Raw genomic sequence first — 26215 nt, 5'->3', positions numbered from 1 at the left:
TCAAATAATCACTTTTTATTAAATCATTTAAGTAACAACCATTCTTCTCTCACATGTGTTGTATCTATAAAGTGCTTTTCCTATATGACATACAAAGAAAATGCTTCGTATTTAATGCAATATGTTGATTATTCCATGCAAAAGAAGACATTTCTAAACAGATATTGCTAAAACAAGCACTCTGCATCTTTATATGAAACAAAGTTGAAATCTGTGCTCACTGACAAAAAAAGGCATCCCAAAATTTAACGTCTTCGGCCTCCCTATCAGGAGAGAATACATTGCCATTAAAAAATGACAGACCTGAAACAGCAAACACACACACACACACACACACACACACACACACATTGACGTAACCAAGAGGAAGTGAAGTTGACCACCTTTTGACATTTTGGATGAATTGGTACTTTTCCTAACCAAATGGTTTTGGGTCCCCGTCCTCGTTTACAGGATGCCACCCTGTTTACGGTCATCAACACCCACCAAGGCTGATAAAGGCTCGTCTTCCTATCTGGTAGAACGGTGACGATTTCCCCAGTGTTGGTAAGGCTGGGTTGTCCCTGGACAGTCGATTGGTGAACCATATCGTCTCTGAGTAAGCAGAAAGTAAAACGTTTCTGAACACGAAGAGTTTGGGGTGCCTTTAGAAACATAAGGGCCACAACTCAACCACAAAATACAGGAAGGAAGGAAAAGGGAAAACAAAGAGCCAGCATCAAAACACACGCAGGCCCAGAGAAAACGAAATAAAAACTGGAAATATGGAACACAGCTGCACCTTCACCCAAAAGCACAAAGAGGCACCGAAGTGGGATCAACGGGACAGCCTCACCACAAGCTCTCCTCCGGCGTGTAACGTAAACCCGCAGTCATCATTTGAAAGCACGTCTGCTGTCTAAAAAATAAAAAGCACGGTTTGAGTTTCTTGTGTTCGCCAACTACAAGAAGAAATCTGCTCGAGGGCCCCAAAGAGGATGACAGGCCCTGTACTGAGACGCGAGAGGTGATGGGACGACTCTGTCTAAAATTTGACTTGAACAACAAAAAAAAAAAAGGGAAGAGACAAACGGGGCCCGAACATCACAGGCTGCACTGCAAGCTTTGGTTACCACCATATTATGACTGAAGTGAGGCGAGGAAAAGAAACGAAAAAGAGAAATCAGGAGTCAAGAGTGCTGTGCTCAAAGCCACGTTCACTTTCAAGGACTGCGCATTTAGGGTCTTCATGCCCCCGTGTGTTTTAACAGTCCGGACGCTGAGGTCTAACGAGACATTTAATATGCTCATATCCTTCCATAATGGATGTTAACCTTCAAAAGTTAAAAAAACCAAATCAAGTGATTCTCTACTTCTGTGTCTTACTGAGTACCGGGGTAACGTGAGAAATCAATCACACACACACACACACACACGATTCCAGTTCAAGGGCAATGAATACAAGAAAAAAGACCCACAGGTGCAGCCATCTAATGAAACAGCATTCATTTAGTGAAGTACTCAAAGGCAGCACATGGACGGTCAGGGGAGCAAACCACAGGAGGTCAAATGATGGGCAGAAAGCAGAAGAGTGCTGGGAAGGAACGTGAAGCCCAAAACCTAACATGACACAAAAACAGGCTTCCTGACGTGAAAGAAAGACCCGACATCCAGCCCTGTCTCCCAACACAAACGCTCGCACAGACGTCAGTGAATAAGGCTTCTGAATGCTGCACGCCTGGCGCTCCGCCGCTTTTAGCTCTCCAATGAGAAAGTCGGAATGTGTCGAAAACTCCAGTGATCCACCCAGCAAAATGCCAACTGGCAAATTTAACATTTTGGATCCCAATGTGCAATAATCAATTATACTTGAATAACACCCATTATATATTCAAACTGAATTTGTCAAGTAATGTACCCAACAAAAGACGGAGTACCAGGATGAATTTAACGTGCATAGTAACGTGTCACTTATCTAGAGCTGTCGCTTAAAAAGAAAAAAGGCCTGTGGCATCTATGAAAAACATCCATCCATCCATTATCCAACGTCAGGGTCATATCCTAACTACTGGGTCACGGGGGTCTGCTGGAGCCAATCCCAGCCAACACAGGGTGCAAGGCAGGAAACAAACCCCGGGCAGGGTGCCAGCCCACCACAGTCTATGAAAAACAGATTCAAACAATTGGGTTTCTACAATTCTGTGTCCCAGAGACAGAAAGAGGAACAAAAAAAAAAGACAGACAGACAATCTCTTTACCAGCCCACCGGGTCACTCAGCAGGACGACGCGGGCTGGAATGTTAACCTCAAAGCAGCTCGTGAGTGCCACTGTAAAGGCAGAGCCGCGCTCTCATCTACGAGTAAATCCCCAGGTTCTCCTCCAGCCTCAGAGTGCTGTGCGCTGTTGGTGTATTGGGGGGTGTTATACATTATCAGGTGGGTAGACACAGACACAGACACACTCACGCTAACAAACATGTACTTCTGCAAATTCAAGAAAGTGCCTCCGCTATTTATCCTATTGTTTATTTCCTTTATATTAAGTCCAGTTACTGTATAGTAGGATATGGCAAGCTGATTACGAGTTAGCAGCTTTGCAGTGGGGTCAGTACCTATTGGAATACCAGTCACCATCACTCATCTGAACCAGTTCATTGACCACATCCATGATGTTATAATTATGCTTCTTCAGAAGCCGCTGGTTTAATTGTCGATCTCCAAACCCCATCTCTAACAACACCGCCATCATGGCTCTGTCCTGGCTTGGACTGTTCACAGCCTGCTGAAGGAGAGGAAGAACAAAGCACAATAAACCTCTGAACAGAAACGCAGCATCACATCACTATCCTGTTGAGTGCTGGGGTGGCCGCCTATGAAGTGCTTGTTTTATGGACAGCCTCCCACTCAAGTGGAGCCTACAACACTTTGGAGCCAAATCAATCTGCTCATAAAGCCAACTACGTCTTAGAATCGTCTCAAAGGCTGCCAAATGGTAACCTACCTGAGCTGGAATTTGCTGACCCGTAAAAAGAGCCTTGTAAGCTGAGGCAGCAACAGACAAAGCACCTTTTACCAGCCCCCCTGCAATCCCCCTGTTAGAAAAATTGGAAAAAAGAAGATACAATAAAAAAAAAAGAAAAAACAGATCATACTTTCTTTAAATAATTTATTTTTTGGATTCTGTTACCATGAACACATTATGAACCAGTAAGACGTGCACAACTACAACTTTTCCAACTCAGATCAGAACTCCCCTCCTCTACCCAATTAGAGAGCCAGGAGTAACAAGATTTGGTAAGAAGTAATCGGTCAGATATTGAGTGGTGATGCTTTGGCATGTTCGATTTATTGAGGGCAGCATATTAATGTCTGCCAGATACAAGAAATTTCAAACTTCTCCTCCCAAAGTGAATGGAATGTTTTCTGATGTTAAGCTTAAAGTATCGCCAGGAAGGGGAAGGAGGAGGTTAAGAGTGCTCCAGAGAAGCCTTCTTTTTCCACAAAGACCACTGAGGTGGTCCCTAACACTGTAGACCCAGAAGATAAATCAAGGGATGCCCCCCCCCCGACGATGCAGGGGCCACATTCCACCACCAGAGCCTTTATTAGGCAGGCGGTGATGGTGTCTGAGCCAAGCACTAAATAGCACCACAGGACGTTATTAAGCCAGATCCCCTCAGCTGTACAGGGAGATGGAGGCAGAGCAAAGGGATGATCGCAGTCTTGTACAAAAAAGATACAATTTAAAAAAAGCTGTCGTCTTATTACCCTCCTGAACATCAATTACTAGCCAACCAGCTAAATCCGATCATCAGATGGATCATCCAATCAGAGCAGAATCACAGACAGCCTGGCCATGATAAGATTCTGGGGTCCACAACAATAAACAGAACTGCGTCCACAGCCCTGGAAAGCTCAGACCAGGAGAAAGAGAAGGAAGCCTGCAAAAACTTCTGGCAAACGTCAGGAGCAAAGACCATGTGTGGGAAGCCAGGAGCAAAGCTCTTTGTGGGCTGGCATCTTTCACTCACTGATCTTTTTAACCCACACCATTATATTGGACTTCATTAAGATCCTGGCTGGTTGGTGTGTGTGTGAAAATATATATATACATATAATATTATATATTATATACATCTTATGCAAATACCAAATACACAATATTATATTTATTCACATATGTACAGTATATAAATAATATATAGCAAGAGATGGGACACCCCTGCAATGGAAGGAAAGGGGGAATGCAGCTTTTCAACTGCCTCCCCCAAAACACTAGATGGCAGCTCCCCTGGACTGCAGCGGTGCCCCAGAGTCCACAGGGCACTATAGGATATGTAGTGTAATACCACAGCCCTGCTGTGGGGACTCTGCAAGAGGATCGGAGGAGTTGTATTTCATCCATAGCCCGGAAATACTCCCAAGTCACGAGGACGGAATCTCCAAAGTACTTCCGGGCTGAAGAAAACTCAAGTCCTCCATCTGACCCAGAAGTGCTGGCAAGTCATGTGGGAGGAAGAACAGAATCACTTCCGGGTCAAGGACTATATAAAGGACTGCTGTAAACCCAGCAAGCGAGCCGGAGTTGGGAGGAGGTGGACAACGCTTGCGGTGAGGTGTGGAGGAGACAGACAATTGTGATTATTGTTGACTTACTTGTGTCTATTGTGGCTGTGGTGCTTGGAGGCACTGAAAAGGAGGAAAAAAGAATTAAAATACTTCTGAGTGCTTTTACCCAGTGTCCTGAGTGTCTGTCTGCGTGTTGGGTTTAAAGGGGCATCAGTGCCACCTAGCGTATATATACATACAAGGTGTCCCAAAAGTCACTATACACTTTTAATAAATTCCTAAAAATTACACAAGAAACTGAGTTTATTAATATTTCTAGCATCATCAAAGGAGTCGTTGCAGTTTTACTTGCTAGGCTTGCCATCACGTTCCCACACCTTAAAGACTAGTTGTATACCCCCACGTGAGCGCCTCCATTTTCGACAACTTTCATCCACCTTCGGACGCAAGCCTCTCCGACGTTTTGCAGCATATCTTCCCCACCCTCGCTGCAGGCCGTGCGGATTCTTTGCTCAAGCTGTGACAGGTTAAGGGGCTTAGTGGCATACACCTTGCTTTTGATTTAGCCCCACAAAAAAAAAGTTACAAAGTGTACAGTCAGAGAAGTGCGGAGCCCATTCGAGGAACGAAACAGGAAAAAGGAAGTGTACAGTGACTTTTGGGACACCCTGTATATACTTGTGTATATATATATTATATAAACATACACACATGTATACATATATACTCATACATATACAGATTATATATATTTTTTTATTATCATATATTTTTTAGGCAGTAAGAATGTTATTTTCTCTTAAGTATAACCTCAACAGGACACTTGAGCTTGAAGACAATGCTAACTGCAGCACAGCCAGTACCTGTTTTGCTGGTCCCATTCTTGCCTGGGGTCTCCATGTCCCGAGAACTCTGCATGGTACTGATGAACACTGGCAGAGCCTGTAATACAGAAAAAACTCTGACCATCCTAATCACTGAATTTAACAAATATATAAATACTAACAGGGTATATACCTCCACAAAACGTAACACTTATGAATAAAATAAAAACAAAAAGGAAATTCTCATCCCAAAATGTTCACTACTTTACACAACCATCCATTATCCAACCCGCTATATCCTAACTACAGGGTCACGGGGGTCTGCTGGAGCCAATCCCAGCCAACACAGGGTGCAAGGCAGGAAACAAACCCCGGGCAGGGCGCCAGCCCACCACAGTCTATGAAAAACAGATTCAAACAATTGGTTTCTACAATTCTGTGTCCAAGAGACAGAAAGACAAACAAAATAAAAAAAAAAAAAAAGACAGACAGACAATCTCTTTACCAGCCCACCGGGTCACTCAGCAGGATGACGCGGACTGGAATGTTAACCTCAAAGCAGCTCAGCTGGATCTGGGCAGGGCACGCACACACCCACACCCACACACACACACACACACACACCAAGCACACATTAGGGCCAATTTAGAATCGCCAGTGCACCTGACCTGCATGTCTTTGGACTGTGGGAGGAAACCCACGTAGACACGGGGAGAACATGCAGACTCCACGCAGAAAACGAAGTTGGGTCTGCTAACTGAGAGGCAACAGCGCTACCCACTGCGCCACCATGCCGCCCTACTTTACACATGGCTTTGTAAAGAATTCCCTGAAAACACAAAACTACTTTATGCTGTAGAAACGTCAAATGAAGCAGTCGTCTCCAGCAATGCCTGCAAAGCCTCTTGAATGACCCGCCAGTGCGTTCCTAGTGGCGGTTCTGGTTTTCCCCTTTTATTTTTGTGCCCGTGTTTTGCATGTTATATTATTCCAAGCCAAGAAACTTCTGGTAAGAGGCTAAAGGCGGTTTCACATTAAAATTACAAGGTCAATGCTAATACAGTAAACTCTAACTCAGTAAACTTTAAACCTAATTACTAAACACTTGTTTAAGTTATATTGGAATGGCACCTCGTCCTTATCCAAGGCAAGCGGCACGCAGTTGCTGCACTCCAATTCTCTGCACATGTTTTTGGTTTGTCTGTAGCGCTGATGTTGTGATGAACAGACAGAGCAGGTCAATGCTGAATTGAAGACACAGAAAAACGCCACTGCCACAGTAAAGCGATGTCTTTATTCGGTGTTCTCTGTTGGGGCAGACTGATTTAACACCAGCGATCCTTGTTCAGGTAAATCTTGCTGTTAACTGAACATTTCTTTTCATCAGATAGCAGTTGGGGCTTATATGTTTATAAGATTTACAATTACAGGAACTGAGACAGTTTTTAACAGTTTATTTTTTTCCCTTTATCCTTTATTGGTCGACACATTGGTGCATTAGTTAGTGCTGCTGCCGACTCACAGAAGCCAATCCCTGGTCCTTCTCGGTGTGCAGTTTCCCTCCATGTCTCCTGGTATTTTCCCCCACATCCTGAAGAAGTGCAGGTTGATTTAACGGCCATGTATGTAACTGTGGATTGTGTGTGAGAGTCTGCCTCGTGGTGGACTTGTTCCCAGTGCTAATGGAGTTTTGCCAGATGGGGAAAGAGAAGAGCAACTAACCAGTGGGACACCCATCCATCTGCACTTCATCATGTAAAGCACTTTGAGCTACATTATTTGTATGAAAATGTGCTATAGAAATAAATATTGTTGTTCACAACCTGGTGAGGTTTATAGGCTTAAGGGGTCCTTAGTGTCCTGTGCACATAGTCCAGTGAAATTCTCCCTCACATGTGTTGCTGCGATGCAGTCGCCACACTCTGGTGCCATGATTAGTGTGTTCAGCTACCTTAGCTTGGGAGCTTCTGTCCTCCTGACTTTAAATAGGCTTCAGTGCAACCAAGAGCTTTTTTCACAATTATTACTTTATAATAATAATAGAACAAAATACAATTATACATATATTCTTTGCACCTGTAGAATACTTTGGACCAGTGACTTGCTCAGAGTGATGCACTGAGTTGAAGGCAGACATTTGACCAGCAAGCCTGTGGTTTTAAATTTCAGTTCTTCACCACATGAGCAGCCCATTTATTTCAGACTCCTTCAGCTCCCAACAAGCAGTACAGGAAGGAAGAATGCTCTTATTAATTATTTGAAAGAAATAATGAAGGAATAAGGGAAGGATATGCATTGGAGACTAGGCCATGGATGAAGGATGTAAACACATGGCACACAAGTGAAGTCAACAGACAGCTGCTCAAGTTTTGCATCTCCTGTCAGCTACATGACGGTCAAAAGCTGAAGGCTTCATTCAATATGAGTTTGTTAAAAATTTGTTAGCCTTCACTTGCTACTTATTAGAAATGTACTGAGCCCATTTGATGCCTGTTCCTCATGTGACGATATGTGCCACTTTAGTCTCTTATGTCACGTGTGTAAGCTGTGAGTTAGCAGAACACCACTTGGTCAGCTCTAATCTTACTGATCTAATGGAGGGCTGTTGGTCTGGATACACGACCAGCCATCCATGAAGTCCTTCAGGGAGTTTCTGCAGGTTTTGTGCTTAGTCACCTGCTATTTATGGGTTTCTTTGAGGGAGTTAAAAAGCGTTTAGGATTGAACTGTCACATGTATGCTGTTAAGCAAACTCCTGTCAATACATGAAGAATCCACTGCATCCACTGAACAGTGTCATCTCCAGGCAGAGGAGCAGCTCCACTGACAGACTGAGGAGACCCCACACTATGCGACTCTTCAATTCCACCCGGGGGAGTAAATGCTAACATTAATTTGTTTTTAATTTTTTTCATTTTTATTACTATTTAATTTAATATTGTTTCTTTGTATCAGTATACTGCTGTTGGATTATGTGAAGTATCTATCTATCTATCTATGACACAATCACAAATGATCTCCAAATCAACTGTTGGCTTGATACGCATTCATTTTAAAATATGCTTAGCTCAAGTTAAACTAAGGGTCTAAAAGACATTTAATTGTTATAAACTGGAAATTCTGTATGATGAGTCTTCTGTGAAAAATCTTACCTTCTGTATCTTACATTTTGATTGGAAATCATTACTATGGAGGGTTGACTATTATTGACATTATTTTAAACTTCAGATTAAAACAGCAAGAAAAGATTGTATTTCCCTTATAGGTTTATTGCTTACTAGTCAACCCGCGGTATACAATATGTCACATAATCAGGCCGGTTTTTTAATGATTTTTAAGCACAGGGAGAAAATTAACATTTGAAAAATCAGAAATGTAATAAATCAGCAAGAAACGCAACATTGTAACAATGCACGGAACAAACCGACACACAATCGTCCGTGCGGCGCTCAGGCGCAGAGGGTGGAACGGCAGGAGAGGAGAAGGACGTCCACTCCGCTGCCTCCGTCATGTCATGCTAGTCTGCTGATTTGTCGTCCAATATGCATTGCCTGCTCATGTGCCCACCTTCAACTCGTCACTCGAGTCGTTGTCGTCTGTGCACAGTCCAGATGCACCTGTGACTCTCGTAGACTTTTCATTGCTCTGTGCGGTTTTGGCTGCCTTTTTATATATAATCAACCAAGACACCCGACCACGGTAGTAGCGAGGGCGGTGTGTACAAAGTGCAGGAGCATCTAAGAAGACGCATGTTTGTCGCGGATGTGAATTGCTGTATGTAGCGTGTAAAACAGTTTGCTATGGTGCACGCGATTGTGCATTGTAAATGAAAACTTGGTTTTTAAAGACTGGTTACTTCATTGTGTATACGACTGTAGGTGAATGAAAAGATGTGACTCTGGAGGGGGCAAAATACAATACAGCGCTTTACATGCTGCATACAGCGATTTACATCCGCGACAAATATGAATCTTCTTAGATGGTGCTGTCGTGTCCACCCACGCTCTCGAAGCACACACACTGCCAGGTCATGTGCCCGCTCGCAAGAGCAACTAACAGAGACTCGCCCACCAACTGTAAGACCATGGGTTACCCCTCGCAAACTGCTCTATACACCGCATACAGCGATTCACATCTGCGACAAACAAACTGTTTTACACACTGCATACAGCGATTCACAGCCACAACATGATTTTTCTTAGATGGTCCTGTCGCGTCCACCCTCGCACTCGAAGCATACACACTGCCTGGTCATGTGCCCGCTCGCAAGAGCAACAGACAGAGACCCGGCCACTGAGTCTAAGACCATGGGAAACCCCTCGGAAACTGTTTTACACGCCGCATACAGCGATTTACATCCGTGACAAACATGCCTCCTCTTAGATAGTCCTGCCGCGTCGTGTGGTGCCTCTGTGTGAACCGGTCAGGCACAGAGAAGGTCAGCTGCTGAGAGAGCGTCTCGACTGTTGCAGGGCCTACATTGGTGAAGCAGGTGAGACGGTAATGAAACAGAGGCACAGGGTTATTGGTTTTTAAAGACTGCTTCCTTCATTGTGTTTTAAAGGATTGTTTTAAGGACCCCTCGCAAACTGTTTTACACGCCGCATATAGCGATTCACTTCCACGAGAAACATGCTTCTATGAACAGTCAACGTGGCTCAGAGGTGCATGTGGCCTCTATGACAGACGAACATAAATGACGCCGTTTTTCCTGTGTCGTCGCGTCCGAGTTGGTGGGCGTGGTTCTGCGAGTTGTCGTCGTATCCAATGGTCTTAGAGTTGGTGGGCGTGGCTCCTTCCTGCGTGCGCCATGGGCGTCTCACTTGTCGGCGGCTTAGTGAATCCACGCCCCTTCCGGCGTGCTTTCCATGGTTGTCTTGCCTTAGTGAATTATATATATATATAGATATGTGATTTCTCCTAACCTTCCTCATGCCACCAAGCACTCCATGCGTTTATTAGCAACTGACTGACTTCCTGCTGAGCTCAAAAATGTACCATAAATTGAAAAGGGCCCAGAGCTCTGTACCTATAATTGTGACCACATGAAGATGCTGGTCTCGTACCACAACCTTCATTAAAGGTCCTCAGAGATAATCAAAGTATCAATTAAATATGTTGCTGGGTCTACGATGGACTGGTGTCCTGTCCAGGGTTTGTTCCTGCCTTGCACCCTATGATAGCTGAGATAGGCGCCAGCAGACATTCACAACCTGATCAGGATAAATCACTAAACCCAACATTCTTTCTCCTATAGTGCCCTTAATTAGCTACATCAGTGACTTTAGAGTGGACAGACGATAACCACTCGTCTCTGAATACAGAAAAAACAGAAAGGTTATTAAATGGGGGAATGACACAGACAGCAATAATATCACTTTTTAGCATAGTAGGTCTAAACATCACATCTTGGACAGCAATCTGCCTTTTCAAACAATATTATCTTCCCCAGATTAAAAATATTGGAAAATTAAGATGGGTTCTAAATATGGAGAACACAGAAAAATGTATGCATTTATTTCAAGGATGATAGACGACCAGACTGCCTCATTCACAGGTTGCCAGTGGACTCAAAATGCTGTTTCAAGAAATCTTACTAGAACTAGAAAGTGTGACCACATAACCGCTGTCCTCAAGTCTTCACTCTGGCTTCTAGTTAAGTTCAGGGCTGATTTTGAAATTCTCCTTCTTATATACAAGGCCTTAAATGGCTGAGGCCCTACTCAGATATCAAGATGCTATCCTACTGAAGATTAATAAAATAATAGCAATAGTCCAGCCTTTAGCTACAAGGCCCAAAAAGCAGTGGACTCTTGCTCTTGCTAGTATAAGAGATGCTCCTTCAGTCAGCGCATTTATATCCAGGATGTTGACTCACAAATTTAGTCTGGCACACTCCAATAGGAACGGCCGATTAGCTGTGCTTATTGGATTTCTGCCTGTCAGTCGTTCATACAAAAAATATCACTGCTACCATAAGTACAAATGGTCACTGACCATCGTCTCGTCTGCTGTGACACTTTCTGCCACCACTCTACTTTCAAACCGTTTCCTGATCAGGTGAGAGACAACAGAGATATTTGGAGCCTTGGAATATACAGGGTGGGCCGTTTATACGGATACACCTAATAAAATGGGAATGGTTGGTGATATTAACTTCCTGTTTGTGGCACATTAGTATATGTGAGGGGGAAAACTTTTCAAGATGGGTGGTGACCATGGTGGCCATTTTGAAGTCGGCCATTTTGGATCCAACTTTTGTTTTTTCAATAGGAAGAGGGTCATGTGACACATCAAACTTATTGGGAATTTCACAAGAAAAACAATGATGTGCTCGGTTTTAACGTAACTTTATTCCTTCATGAGATATTTACAAGTTTCTGACCACTTATAAAATGTGTTCAATGTGCTGCCCATTGTGTTGGATTGTCAATGCAACCCTCTTCTCCCACTCTTCACACACTGATAGCAACACCGCAGGAGAAATGCTAGCACAGGCTTCCAGATTTTGCTCAGTGATGTTTTTCTTGTGAAATTCCCAATACGTTTGATGTGTCACATGACCCTCTTCCTATTGAAAAAACAAAAGTTGGATCCAAAATGGCCGACTTCAAAATGGCCACCATGGTCACCACCCATCTTGAAAAGTTCCCCCCCCTCACATATACTAATGTGCCACAAGCAGGAAGTTAATATCACCAACCATTCTCATTTTATTAAGGTGTATCCATATAAATGGCCCACCCTGTATTTTGTCTTCTTAGAAGACTGACAGCACATACCCATAGTGCAAAATGCCCAGGAGGGGGTGGGCCGCGAGCTGAATGGGGTCTTCTGAACTGTGTCTGACTTTATTAAGGACTTTGCATTATAACTGAATGTGGATCCCCCAGATGTTTATTTTCCTCTCCTCCATTCTCAACGACCCATAACTCAATAACACAAGTAGACATATACTGTTAGGATCACAATTTCATTCTGTCAGTTTGAAATTACTTCCTTTTGCTGAATGTGTAAAATAATTTGCATTTTTGTGTGCATGTATTACGCAATTTGTCAAGTTTGTAATTGTGTTTTATAATTTGTTACAGCACTGTAAGCCTTTATAAAAATATATTGGACAGCTTTCTTCCTTCCTTCATGCTTGATCTTCTAAAATCAAACAAGTGTGTTAACCAGACGACACCATTAGCTACAAGCAACTCAAAACATGTAAGAACTTTGGAGTGCAAGTCTCTTGATGATATTTATAAGCTGAATATTACTTTCACATATAAAACACACCAGTAACAGGTTTCAAAATGTTTCCATATCACACTATATGCATATAGAGCAACATTTTAAAAGCCAATGTCTCCGGGCTGGTCAATCTAAACGTCAGGCAGTCTTAACTCCCACTAGAGTTTCAGCTTGATTCACCGTCATTCAGATTCTGTATACATTTGATTCCACTCTCCCTGTCAGTGGTCGACAGGCTGAAAAGGACACCACTGCAGGACATCCAAACCTGAGTGACACGGCTTCACCGCTCAACAGCAAGTTATAAAGAGTGTAAAATCACTAGAAATGCATTACCTTCTTTTATATCCGAAGGGAAAGGCTGAGCCAGGACATCTGAAGAGGAAGCCTCCTCTGCTAACTCTGGTCTCACAGACTCTTGATTTATAAAATATACTTTCTCACTAAAAACAAAAGAGAGAGAGAAAGCAATTTCTATTATTTGATTGCTTAACAAAAGTAAATTCTTAACTTCAGTTGTGGAGATGCCAGCTGGAGCCTGGCAATGAGAGCTGAAAGGTTAGGAAGAGAGGAGCTCTCAATTTTGAAACGTCACCCCTAGTTGCAAAGGGCTATAGATATATATTAAAATTATGGACACAACTAGGTGATTCACTCATTGTGAAACTTCTAAACCAATCCAAGGCCTTGTGATTTTAAGCAGTAATGTTGCCCAACTGACAGAAAGCTTATACTGTAGTTATGATGGATAAACTATCTACGACTGAAAAGATTCCCAAAAAGACGTCAGTTAGATGTGTGCACCATATTCAGAGAAAGTGGGTTAAAAACAAACATTACTTATTGTAAGGAAAAATCCATCTGTTATACCAGCTTATACTTTGGCATTTGAAGACATCACTGGATTAGCGGAAACGCCATACGTTGGCGTATGTGGTGTCTGTCATTCTCAGATACGACAATACAGTCAATGTAAACGTGAGGCTGAAAGAACTGGCAGCTACATTCATGAAAAGATGAACTCTAAAGCGTGCATTTGAGTCGCACCGTTACTCCTATTAAAAGAGGTTTTGTTGCTGTTGATACCAAAGAACAGCAGCAGATACAGACTTCTGGAGACAATACAGTCGTGGCCCAAAGTGTTGGTGTTCACAGAGTCTGCTGCTTCAGTGATTTTAGATCTTTCTGTCAGATGTTTCTCTGCTGTACTCAAGTAGAATTACAAGCAGTTCAGAAGTTTCAAAGCCTTTGATTGACAATGACATGAAGTTTATGCAAAGAGTCCTTATTTGCAGTGTTGGCCCCTTTCTTTTTCCAGACCTCTGCAATTCGCCCTGACATGCTGTCAATCAACTTCTGGGCCCAATCCTGACTCATGACAGCTGTCCATTATTGCATAATCAATGCTTGGAGTTTGTCAGAATTGATAGGTTTTTGTTTTTCCACCCGCTTCCTCAATGGGATTAAGGTCTGGGGAGTTTCCTGGCCATGGACCCCAAATTTCTATGTTTTATTCCCCAAGCAACTTAGCTGTCACGTTTGCCTTATGGCCCGGTGCTCCATCATGTTGGTCATCAAACTGTTCTTGGATGGTTGGCAGAAGATGCTCTCAGAGGATGTTTAGGTCCCATTCTTTATTCCTGGCACGAGATCGGGGCACCACCAGTGCAGAGCTTATTCAGGAATGGTGGCAGGCAGGTGTGAGTGCGAGTGAGGCAAAGACTTCTGGAGGACGGCCTGGTGGGTGTCAAGAAGAGCAGCAAAGAAGCCAAGAAAAACCATCAGAGACAGACTGATATTCTGGGATTGGACTGCTGAGCTAAAGTCATTTTCCATGATGAATCCCCTTTCCGATGGTTTGGGGCATCCGGAAAAAAGAAAAGGTTAGTGGCACTCCCATCAGTCCTGTGTCAGGCCAATAGTAAAGCAGCCTGAGACCATTCATGTCAGCCAAGGCAGTGGGCTCACAATGTGGCCTAAGAACACTGCCATGAATAAAGAATGGGACCAAATCATCCACTGAAAGCAACTGCTGCCAACCACCCAATAACAGTTTGGTGACCAACATGATGGAGCCTCGGGCCATAAGGCAAATGTGACTACTGAGTGGCTGGGGGAACAAAACATCGACATTTGGGGTCCATGGCCAAGAAACTCCCCAGACGTTAATCCCATTGAGAACTTGTGGTCAAGAGGTGGGTGGACAAACAAAAACCCACCAATTCTGATTATGCAAGAATGGGGGGCGGCCATCAGTCAGGATTGGGCCCAGAAGTTGATTGCCAGCCAGCAGGCCAGGGTGAATTGCAGAGGTCTTGAAAAAGAAAGGAGGGCCAACACTGCAAATCTTGACTCTTTGCATAAACTTCATGTCTTTGTCAATCAAAGGCTTTGAAACTTCTGAACTGCTTGTAATTCTACTTGAGTATCCCATAGTAACATCTGACACAAAGATCTAAAAACACTGAAGCAGCAAACTTTGTGAAAATTAGTATTTGTATCATTCTCCAAACTTTTGGCCACAGCTGTACACGCAAAAGCCATCCAGCAAAGCCACCTACCACAGTCGGAGCTCCACAGCATCCAATCTCTGACTGTATGTCTAAACAATCAACTGAAGTACGTGAAATGACGGCTTAATTGTAAATGCCAATCATGCTGTACCAGAACATATAGTCGTTGCAGCATTCCAGTGCAGCACATATGAACGACGCTATTTGTTATCGTTAGGTTGTGATGCATTACTCAACATTACTGCAAGATCTACAAAGTAACCATTAAACTTCAGGTAACTTGTGTTGGCGAGTGCTTGAATTTTAACGTTTTATTTTATTTGTGTCTCAAATCTTTTACTACGCTTCCTCCTCTCGCTGTGGCTTGCCCTAACTGTGCATAACAATAATTTACATATTTGTTGAATGCACGAGAGAAAAAGGGCACAGCAGCTCTGCATGTTTAAAGTGCATGGACAGAGGAAATTAGGGGTTCAGGTTTGGGGGTTTCGAATGACACCCTAATGAGTGTGTAGCCTTTTCAGCAGCAGATTAAAACGCCTTCCCACTGCTAAGATTTTAGCTGGCGGTCACCAGACGCGTATTCTTGTTTTGAGAATTACATCTGGCCCGGATAAGAAAAGACTTTATCCCAAGCTCATAAGTACTCAGCAAACTGCCTGCAATGAAGTCATGCGTTCATGAATCTGTAAATGTAACTGGCAAAACTGTGGACTTCTACTTCTTCATCACTGTATCAGGAAAAAAGACACAGCAAAATGCAGCAGCTACAAAAATAAAATAAGCCTGAGCGACGTCTGCTTACTTGTGCAATAGGAAAGGGAAGCCTGTGAACAGTTGTTAGTTTCAAAAGTTATTTATAACGGATGTCCCTCCAAAACACTTACCACTGCATCCGTGGAGGGGGTACAGAGACAACTTCAGGAGTTAATGGCACGGTGTCCAGTGTCTGTGAAGTGCACAGCATGTCATTAACACAGTTTCCCAGGATGGTAGAGCCACTTGTTTCTTCAGGGGTCTGGACCTCCAACTCCTCAGCATCAGAGTCACTTTCAATGCCCCTCTCTGTTCCAGGCTGGGAAAGGGCTGAGCTGTACATGGATTCACCTATGGGGCGGCTTGTATCAAAGCATTCGGGCAGGATGATAATGTAATCCTCAGATGAAGATGATGAGCCTTGGCTCTGCACGTCATCTGTGTCTTCTTCAGGCTGTTGCCTTTCATCCATCATAACTGATTCTTCTGTGCACATATTCTCCAAACGGGATTCCGGTTCATCGGGTCCTAAAAAGAAACCTACAAATTAGGCCAAAAGCACAAACACTGAAGCCATGACAGAAAAACACTCTTCCTGTATTGACAAACATAAAATGTGTGAACATGTTTAAACTTTCAAAATATATACTGTACTATCTGTGTTCAATTTCGTCAGACAATGGGCCTTCATTATAGTGCCACTTGTTAATTGGGAGGATCAGAAGTACTGTACTACGTGACGGTCTAAGGCAGGGGTCCTCAATCCCAGTCCTGGAGAGCCGCAGTGGCTGCAGGTTTTTGTTCTGACCTGGTTGCTTAATTAGAAAGCAATTCTTGCCAATACAGCACTAACAAGCTATGAAATTAAATTAACTCTGCTATGTCAGCTCATTCTCATATCCTAGATTTTCTTTCCCTTTCTATCATGCAAATGATTTGAAGGCTAAAATGGACGAGTAATTCTCAGTCCTTCACTTTTTTCTCTTCATTTTTCTTCCAAGTATTTAATTAAACCCAATAGTGCAGATAAATACACACAGGTGTCAATGTAAAGAAGCTAAATGGAGAAATGCTGCTCTCTCTTGTCATTTGCATGTTATTGATAATAAGGAGCAATTCAAATAGCTGTTTAAGACAAAATGAAGCAATAAGGGCTCAAAATCACTAAAGTGAAGCAGAAGTGTTACTTTAGCAATAAGTGCTTTTTATTAAGCAACTGGGTTGGAGCAAAAACCTGCAGCCACTGTGGCTCTCTAGGACCGGGATTGAGGACCCCTGGTCTAAGGGCCTCTCTGTACGCAACGTCTGTTGTTTTCTTTTGTTATTGGCAGGCACTGTGGTGCAGTGGTTAAGGCTTTATTTAGACTTCAGACTTCAAACCATGAGGCTGTGGGTTCAAGTCCCGTAACTGACACTGTGTGACCCTGAGCGTGTCATGCCACCTGCCTGTCTCCAGAACTGGAAAAACCAAAAGAAATGTAACCAATCATCTCTCATTTGTTGAAAGACGACTTGGATAAAGGTGTCAGTCATGTTCTAACTGTATTATTAGGTTATAGGAGCTGCTGACTCTTGAAAATGCTACACACAGTTGTCCATAAGCAAAACATTTCTGCTTTTCCTAGAGATTTGGCTTTTGGTGATGGTAACTGCAAAACAAAATGTTGGAGGACTGTACATATTCTGAATTGAATTTAAAGTCAGTCCTTTCCTAACCCGTTTAGTCCTTAAACAGGGTTTGGGGTGTCAGTGCCTCTCCCAGCTACCATGAGGCACAAAGCAGAAACAAACCCTGGAGAGGGTGCCAGTCCATCACAGTTGCATTTATCCATTTCATTTCAAAAATACACTTTAATTTGCCACATTCCTTTTAACTTTCAAGGGTGCGTGGTCACTCACCTTTTTCAGGGTGCACATTAAACTGCCATGTAGCTATTATCTCACCTCTTACTCCCCATCCTGTGCAGCACTTTGGAACAGCCACTCGGCTGTTACCTCACCTTTCACCCTTTGGCGATACCCCCATGGCTACTGAAAACCCACGGGTCAACCCCCACATGTTGTGTAAGCACTGCAGCAGGTCTTTGCAGCATTTGATGCTTCACTAGGCTGACCTGCCTTTTAAGGTGACCACTTCTTAAGGCACTTCAATATGTAGATCAATTTGATATTTTATACAAACTCATTCATTTGGTTATATTGCATTTGAGCGGTATTACTTTAATACTCGTAGTTTCTGTTATTTTTGTGATGAAATTTAAACTTTTTTTCTATATTGAGGTCGCCCTTTGGAACCCCCCTGATATTTACTGCGCAGTGAGGCATTTGTACTCCATCAACATTAATTATTTCCAGAGACATAATTGTGTCTATTTTTCCAGCACATCGCGCACAAAAGCAAGGGAACGATGGGAGCACCAGAACTCTGCTCACATCATGTCACTTCGTACCGCAAGCTGCAAGTAGTAAGTCTGTGATAAGCGGAATACCGCTACGCTTTCCACTCACGGGACAGAAGGACAATCCTGACCGCTTTTATATAGTAAGAAAGAAGAAGAAGAAGAAGATATCGCACAGTCTGGAGTAGAAAATCATCTTTTACCTGGAAAAACAAAACTACAAATCCCATTGTGCATTGCAAATGTGTGTGTGAAACACCGCGCCTGCGTAGCACTCACGGGACAATCCCGACCGCTTTTATATAGAAGTATGGGACGGGTGTGTTAAAGGGGTAGCTGCTCATTGGCAGTGATATCACGGCCACATGCTCTTCTCCCCATGAGGGGGATGCTCGTCCGTCAGTCCTGGACACGATCAGACACAGTGGCAACATTTGGCGAAGGAGTGTGCCTACCATCCGCTTAGCCAGCGATACCTTGCCAACTTTTAACATTTTTGGCAAAGAGATCACAGCTACATTCTCACCCCTGATAGCAAAACCAAAAACATTGGATATCAAGAGTTCTTCAGATACAAAAGCTATCAACAGAAATTCTTCTCAATGATTTTTTAAATTTCTCCTGTTTCACTACTATGTGAGCGGAGCTGTGGGGGACAGTTAGTTATATTATATATATATTATATAGGACAGTTAGTTATATTATATATATATTATACAGTATACACACAGACACACACACACACAAAACAATATACTCCAAAATGTTACTAAAAAAATGAAAACCAGTAGAACAAATTAAAGTCTGTAAGTAACAGACCTACTTAAGGAAAAAAAATTATAACTCAGGTTGAGAACAAGACTGCTGTCATACCTGGCCATGTCATTTCACTGGCATTAACTTCTTCCATTTCAGTTGATAGGACTTCAGCCACTTCAATGGTTTCATCACACTTCTTATCTCTGGAGCAAAGCTGATCTTGCCCTAAAAGACAAGCTAATAAAAAAACATCAAAAAATGTATCAGAATGCCAGTCTATTGTTTGTGCATTCATTTTCAAACTGTCTTTGCCTCATTTGAGACTGCAAGTGGATTTACATGGCACCATCATAAGAAAACCGCATGCAGGGCAAAAATTCAAGCTGAGCAATTTTATTTAACACAGGGTTATTCAAAGGGAATGGCCAGAATTTAATTTACTTTCATTCCGGTAGTTTTCAGGAATATTTCTTACTCCAAAGGAAAGTAAAGCTGCCAGAGTTTGACCTTTTATGCGGATGGAAACATGTTTTTCTTTACTGCTACCAAACAATGCTGTGACCAAAATGACAAAGGCACAGCAGAAGGCATCTGGTGTCCTGGAGTTCAAGAAGTCATGTCCAGTAAATCACAGTGCAATGTGAGTTTCAAAGAAATTCCAATAGTGATCTTCCATGTTATAAAAGCATTTACCGGTGCCTCTATAGAGGGAAAAGTTCCGCACGACCACGAGTGTCCAAAGAGAAGGAGCAGAGAATTAGACTGGCTTTCTACGGGAGCCCCGTGGCATGCAGATTGGTGCATTCATCTAAGAATTTCACTGTACGCTGTATATGGGACAATAATGACCTGCTAAGCTGGGAAACTTCCACAGCATTTTATAAACGCAAGTGAGAATGAAAGGATACAAGATAGCTTACAGGGTCACTACTGCCACATGCACAGAGTATTCTTACCCGCATGACGCAGCTGCTGCAGACTCGGAGGACAAGGTAAAAAGGTCTGACTTGTGCACAGAAATGCAAAGGCAAATGGAAGATGATGCATCTTCACTCTGGCTGATTTTAAGAGATGGATGAACAAGGGGCACACATTGCGGGCTTCTAATGCTGGATATTACACTTGGACAATATTCCCATCAGTGGGTGTAAACCAAATACAGTGGAGGAAATAATTATTTCATCCTGTGCTGAATTTGTACGTTTGCTCACTTACAATACAATGAACAGTCTCTAATTTTTATGCTAGTTTCATTGTAATTGACAGAGACAGAATATCAACCAAAAATCCAGGAAAAAAAAACACATTACATAAAAGTTATAAATTGATTTGCATGTCATTGAGTGAAATAAGGATTTGATCCCCTACAACCCAGTCAGAATTCTAGCTTCCACAGATTGGCACACAGATTACAATCAATCAATCAATTCCAGATACTCCTGATCTCAACTGGTGATGTGTATGAAGCCCACCTGTCCACAGAATCAATTTCTTCCATTCCAACCTCTCCACCATTATGGTGAAGGCCAAAGAGATGTCAAAGGATGTCAGGGACAAGACCTTCACAAAGCTAGAATGGGCTACAAGACCACCAGCAAGAAGCTTGGTGACCATCAATCGCCCTCGGTCTGGAGCTCCATGCAAGACCTTGCCTCACGGGGTGAGGATGGTCATGAGAAAGGTGAGAGATTAGCCCAAAACTACACAGGAGAAGCTTGTTAATGACCTGAATGTAGTTGGGACCACAGTCACCAATGGACTGAAACCTGGCAGCGCCCGCAAGGTCCCCCTACTCAAGAAGGCAAATGTACAGGCCCGTCTTAAGTTTGCCAGTAAACCTCTGAATCATCACAGGCCTGTATGTGTGCCTTCTTGAGCAGGGGGACTTTGCGGGCACTGCCAGGTTTCAATCCATTACACCGCAGTGTGTTATCAATGGTGTTCTTTGGGGACTGTGTTCCTAACTGCCCATGTAGTTTTGGGCTGATCCCTCACCTTTCTCACGACTATCCTCACCCTTTGAGGCAAGATCTTGCATGGAGCTTCAGACTGAGTGCGACTGATGGTCATTTTATATTTCTTCCATTTCCGAATAAAGTGCACCAACAATTGTCACCTTCTCACCAAGCTTCTTGCTGGTGGTCTCATAGCCCTTTCCATCCTTGTCCCTGACATCCTCCGCCATCTCTCTGGTGTTGCCCATGGTGGTGGAGAGGTTGGAATGGAAGAAATTGATTCTGTGGACAGGTGGGCTTCATACACATTACGAGTTCAGATCAGGAGTATCTGGGATTGATTGATTCATTGTAATCTGTGTGCCAATCTGAATTCTGACTGGGTTGTAGGGGATCAAATCCTTATTTCACTCAATGACATGCAAATCAATTTATAACTTTTATGTAATGTGTTTTTTCTGGATTTTTGGTTGATATTCTGTCTCTCTCCATTAAAATGAAATTACCATAAACATTTGAGACTATTCATTTCATTGTAAGTGAGCAAACTTTCAAACTTAGCAGGGGATCAAATAATCATTTCCCCCACTGTACTGTATTAGGAAGTTGAGAACTACCAGCATTAAAATCCTATAAAATCGTGATGTTCTTTTTGAATAACCTTGTTTCTATAATAACAGTCCTGCTTAAGTCAGATGATATATAAAAGCTGAATGATTGCCACACTTACACTTTACAGAGCTTGGCTTGCCTATCCGTGGTGGCTTGTGGTCAGGTGCCTCCTCCAAAGTGAGCGAGCGTATCACGGTTTCACAAACAAACTGAGTGCTGCTGATGTCGTCTTCTCCATCTTCCATAGCAGAAGTGTTGTGACTGCCACTATTTTCTACGTTAAAGTTTGCACAACGTAAAGTTAGAGAAAGAGGAATCAAAGCATTGAGCTCCTCAAGTCCCAAAACGTTCTCAAAATGGCTGCATCATTCATCATTCAATCTGAATAAATCATACAACGCTGACAATATTTTGTTGACGGTTTATAAATTTCCGTCACATACACACAAATAGGACGTGAACGTCAACCTGGAGAAGAGTGCATGTCTGTTATGGAGAGGAAAACAAATCATTTTGGACTGCAGGCATTAAATTAAAAGCAAGCGGCAACTGACCTCCGTTTTCAAGTTTGTGCTCAGACAGGCTGCAATGACCTGTGAATGAGCTCTCGGGACACAAAGCAGTGCTGTTAAACCTCGGCACTTTGAGAAACATGGCTTCCATTTTATGTACTTTGTATATTTTCATTCATTTTTATCTAGTCTGTAATCTTAGATTACATTGACCAGATACTCCATAACTCAAATGGTAGATAAGAGAATTTTTTTTCCCCCCAAGGGAACTAGTGAAAGAAAGAAAAAAAAAAAACACTTTTGACTCCGTTCAAATAAAGGACAGCTAGGGGTACAGTACAGTACATCTGGGCAGTACTTTCTCATAGTGTAGAGATAATCCTACTTTAAACAGGATCATCTCCAGACAGAGGAGCAGCTTCAGCGACAGACTGCTGTCACCATCCTGCTCCACTGACAGACTGAGGAGACCCCACACTATGCGATTCTTCAATTCCACCCTGGGGGGTAAACGTTAACATTATGCAAAGTTATTGTCTGTTATACCTGCATTGGTATCACTCTTTAATTTAATTGCTGGAGTATGTGAATTTCCCCTTGGGATTAATAAAGTATCTATCTATCTATTATATAGTGCCTTTCATACAATCTATCTAAAAAAAAAAAAAGACTAAACACATAAGCAGCACAAACTAATTAGCACAACTTGACAGTGCCAGAGGCTATAAGAATTTCTGCACACTCACGTTATGATGACATGATGTGAAAACGGGGAGGCTCTGGGAATCTGCTGGGCATACTGGAGCACAATTTAGGGATGGGTCTGCCCTACCATCTGAGATGGAATGTGAATTTGTGTCACCTTGTTAGAATGAATATTCTGATCTTGATCACATTTTCATATTATGATCCCATCTGGATTAAGCATTTCATTCGGGTCAGATTTTGAGGGTTCGCGTGCAGTAGCAGACATTTAACTTAGAAACAGTGAAACTCGTTTGATGTTACTTTGTACAGTATGGTATTTCACTGTGAAACAGCAGCAAACAGTTTCAGATTATCATCGTCACATCAGCTTTGCTTTTACCAAGTATAGCCTTGAATCCAACTCCCTCCGTCTCCTCCTCGATCTGTCCCAGCCCTGGTTTCTCTACAAGGGAACCATCAAGAGGCAGTGGAGACATGCATGGGGTCATGTCTGGAGCAAAATAAAAGATGTCTGGTTATCATTCAAGCTATTGGAAAATGTATCTCATTTTAAAGTATGAAATGCTCAACTGTTAAAAAATGCAGCACAAGTCCAGCAAGTCGACGGCAACAATCTCAACACCACCTAGCAGGAAACTGTGCCCTCATGATGGTCACACCACAATTGAAAAAATGCTTGCAAACACAGACACACTCCATTAGTCGTTATTTTAAAATTAAAATACAAAAAATTGGATATGCAGCCAGTACAGCAGTAACAAGACACACCAATAAATTAACTCAAATGGGGTGTTGTACTATGTTAGGCATTATGAATGTAGGGAGAAGTCAAGCAAAAATGACACCTTTTATTGGCTAACAAAAAGATAACATCTTGCCTGAAGAAGGGGTCTGAGTTGCCTCAAAAATTTGCATATTGTAATCATTTTAGTTAGCCCAAAAAATGGAAAGGCCGTTGGTCCAGCTGACATACCTGTGGAAGTATGGAAGTGTTAAGGAGAGATGGCAGTGGAGTTTTTTAAACAGATTGTTTAATGTAATCTTGGAAAGCCACGGCATGAAGTTACAGGAAAGAGTAGTGGAAGCTCAGCTAAGAAGGAAGGTGATGATTAGTGAGCAGCAGGACCGTCTCATGCCAAGAAAGAGCACCACAGACGCCATGTTTGCTCTGAGGGTGTTGATGGAGAAGTAAAGCGAAGGCCAGAAGGAGTTGCACTGCGTCTTTGTGGACTTGGAGAAAGCAAATGACAGGGTGACAAGAGAGGAGCTGTGGTATTGTACGAGAAAGTTGGGATGGTAGAGAAGTACATAAGAGTGGTACAGGATATTAATGAGGGGAATGCAACAGTGGTGAGGACTGAGGTAGGAGTGACGAAGGTGGGATTACACCAGGGATCAGCTGTCAGCCCTTTCTTATTGGAATTGGTGAGGAACAGGTTGACAGATGAGATTAGACAGGAGTCCCCGTGGACTATGATGTTTGCTGATGACATTGTGATCTGTAGCGAGAGTAGGGAGCAGCTTGAGGAGACCCTGGAGAGGATAGGAATGAAGGTCAGTAGGACCACCACAACAGAAACATGTGTGTGAATGAGAGGAAGGTCAGTGGAATGGTGATATTGAGGGAGTACAGTTGGCTAAGGTGGATGAGTTTTAAATGCTTGGGATCAACAGTACAGAGTAATGGAGAATGTGCAAGAGAAGAGAAAAAGAAAGTGCGGGCAGAGTGGAATGGGTGGAGAAGTGTCAGGAGTGATTTGTGACAGACAGTTCTCAGCAAGAGTGAAAGGGAAGATCTACAGGACATTAGTGAGACCAGCTGTGTTATATGGGTTGGAGACGGTGGCACTGACCAGAAAGCATGAGACAGAGCTGGAGGTGGCAGAACTAAAGATGCTAAGATTTGAACTGGGTGTGACAAGGATGGACAGGATTAGAAATGAGGACATTAGAGGGTCAGCTCAAAGTCAGAGGCGAGATTGCATTAGTTTGGACATGTGCAGAGGAGAGTTGCTGGGTATACCTGGACAAGGATGTTAAGGACAGAGCTGCCATGTAAGAGGAAAAGGGAAAGGCCTATGAGGAGGTTTATGGGTGTGGTGAGAGAGGACATGCAGGTGATGGGTGTGACAGAACAAGATGACGAGGACAGGAAGAGATGGAAAAAGATGATCTTCTATGGCAACCCCTAACGGGAGCAGTCGAAAGAAGAAGAAGAAAAGGTGTCAATTTCCTTGACTTCTCACTACACTCAAATGGAATGAACTAATTTCAACTACGACTCCCTCAGTACTATGTTGAGGTTTTAAGGAGCCAGGAGATGGTGGGAAGCAATTTTAATTTGCTTTAATACTGTACAAGCAAATGTAATTCAAAAACAATTATAGGAACTCTTTAAGACGGACAGAAAGAAAGAACAGATTTCACAAATTTAACCCTTAAAAACCTTGGGCTCTAGTCATTTCAATAGTAAAATTTGGAAGGATTCTATCTATGTACATTGCTTGAATGGGATTTCATTTTACAAAGACAAACGTGTTTAATTTCTAACCAAAGCTTTGTTAAGGAGAATTCCTTTCCTACATAAAGCAATTTAAAATGATATTTAAAAATTATCGAGACTAAAAAGAACAACTTGAAGAAAATGAACCATGTTTAACTTGAACAAGGAATTTCTAACAGAGACGGAGAATAAAGCAGTTTGGGGACCCCCAGAGTCTCCACTCCTGTTCTTTTCTCTCCTGATCTTATCAGCTAACAACCACCTTTGGTTTTGTTAGACTTTTCATTTTCATCAGTGTTTGGAACAACAGTGTAACTATGAACTTCGTACGTTCCTACTATGCACTTTCCCAAAATGGACTCACCAACAGGGGTATTGTGTGGTACTCTCTCCAGCTCTTGGACGATGTTGATGTCCAGGAGTTCAAATGAAAGCAGGTCCTAAAACATAAAGCACCGCTTGTTATTTAGGTTTTCAATGGAACGTGAGGAGCCAAATGTAAAAAACTTGCTTCAGAAGTACATTAGAAAAGAAAAAATACTAAAGGGGTTTTCACTAAGATCTGGAATCTTAAATTTCAAAGCTAAAGGTGAGCGAGGCACAGAGCCCCAAACAAGCCAGCATACAATTGGATTCACTGAAAGCTGAGATTTGCCTTTTGCTGTTACCTGTGCTGTCAGCAGATCCACTGATGGAATATAATACTCTCTCTCACAATCCACTGACTTATTCTTTTTTGTAGTAGGAGCAGGGGAGCATGGGATTTCTTCACTACCACAGTGACCTAATTTTTCTGCCTCTACTGAAGAGTTGCTTACCTGAAAGGATAAATGAAGAAGCCTCAAATCTGGTTTTATGCTTGGCAAGTGGTCATTTACTTGAAAGGA

The 26215-nt window shown here is 42.6% G+C and overlaps 1 protein-coding gene across 4 annotated transcripts in view; it reads right to left on the bottom strand.

The window, feature by feature from the left end:
- The window catches only part of nbr1a (NBR1 autophagy cargo receptor a), a 57948-nt gene continuing 31733 nt past the window's right edge, over positions 1–26215 (bottom strand). The window contains exons 12-22 of one of the 4 annotated variants that reach the window (XM_039740682.1): positions 25997–26146; positions 25693–25768; positions 23205–23315; positions 21724–21879; positions 19153–19275; positions 16012–16408; positions 12948–13054; positions 5412–5490; positions 4636–4668; positions 2981–3071; positions 1–2758 (exon numbers count right to left, since the gene is read on the bottom strand). In XM_039740682.1, coding sequence (XP_039596616.1) covers positions 2585–2758; positions 2981–3071; positions 4636–4668; positions 5412–5490; positions 12948–13054; positions 16012–16408; positions 19153–19275; positions 21724–21879; positions 23205–23315; positions 25693–25768; positions 25997–26146 — 1497 coding nt within the window. In that variant the 3' untranslated portion in view covers positions 1–2584. Of the gene's footprint in view, positions 2762–2980; positions 3072–4635; positions 4669–5411; positions 5491–12947; positions 13055–16011; positions 16409–19152; positions 19276–21723; positions 21880–23204; positions 23316–25692; positions 25769–25996; positions 26147–26215 lie in introns of all 4 variants that reach the window. The other 3 variants (XM_039740681.1, XM_039740684.1, XM_039740683.1) reach the window with 3 other exon arrangements.

The sequence above is a fragment of the Polypterus senegalus genome, chromosome 17, assembly GCF_016835505.1.
Source record: "Polypterus senegalus isolate Bchr_013 chromosome 17, ASM1683550v1, whole genome shotgun sequence".
NCBI lineage: Eukaryota > Metazoa > Chordata > Cladistia > Polypteriformes > Polypteridae > Polypterus > Polypterus senegalus.
This window is presented reverse-complemented; position numbering and strand designations above follow the sequence as displayed.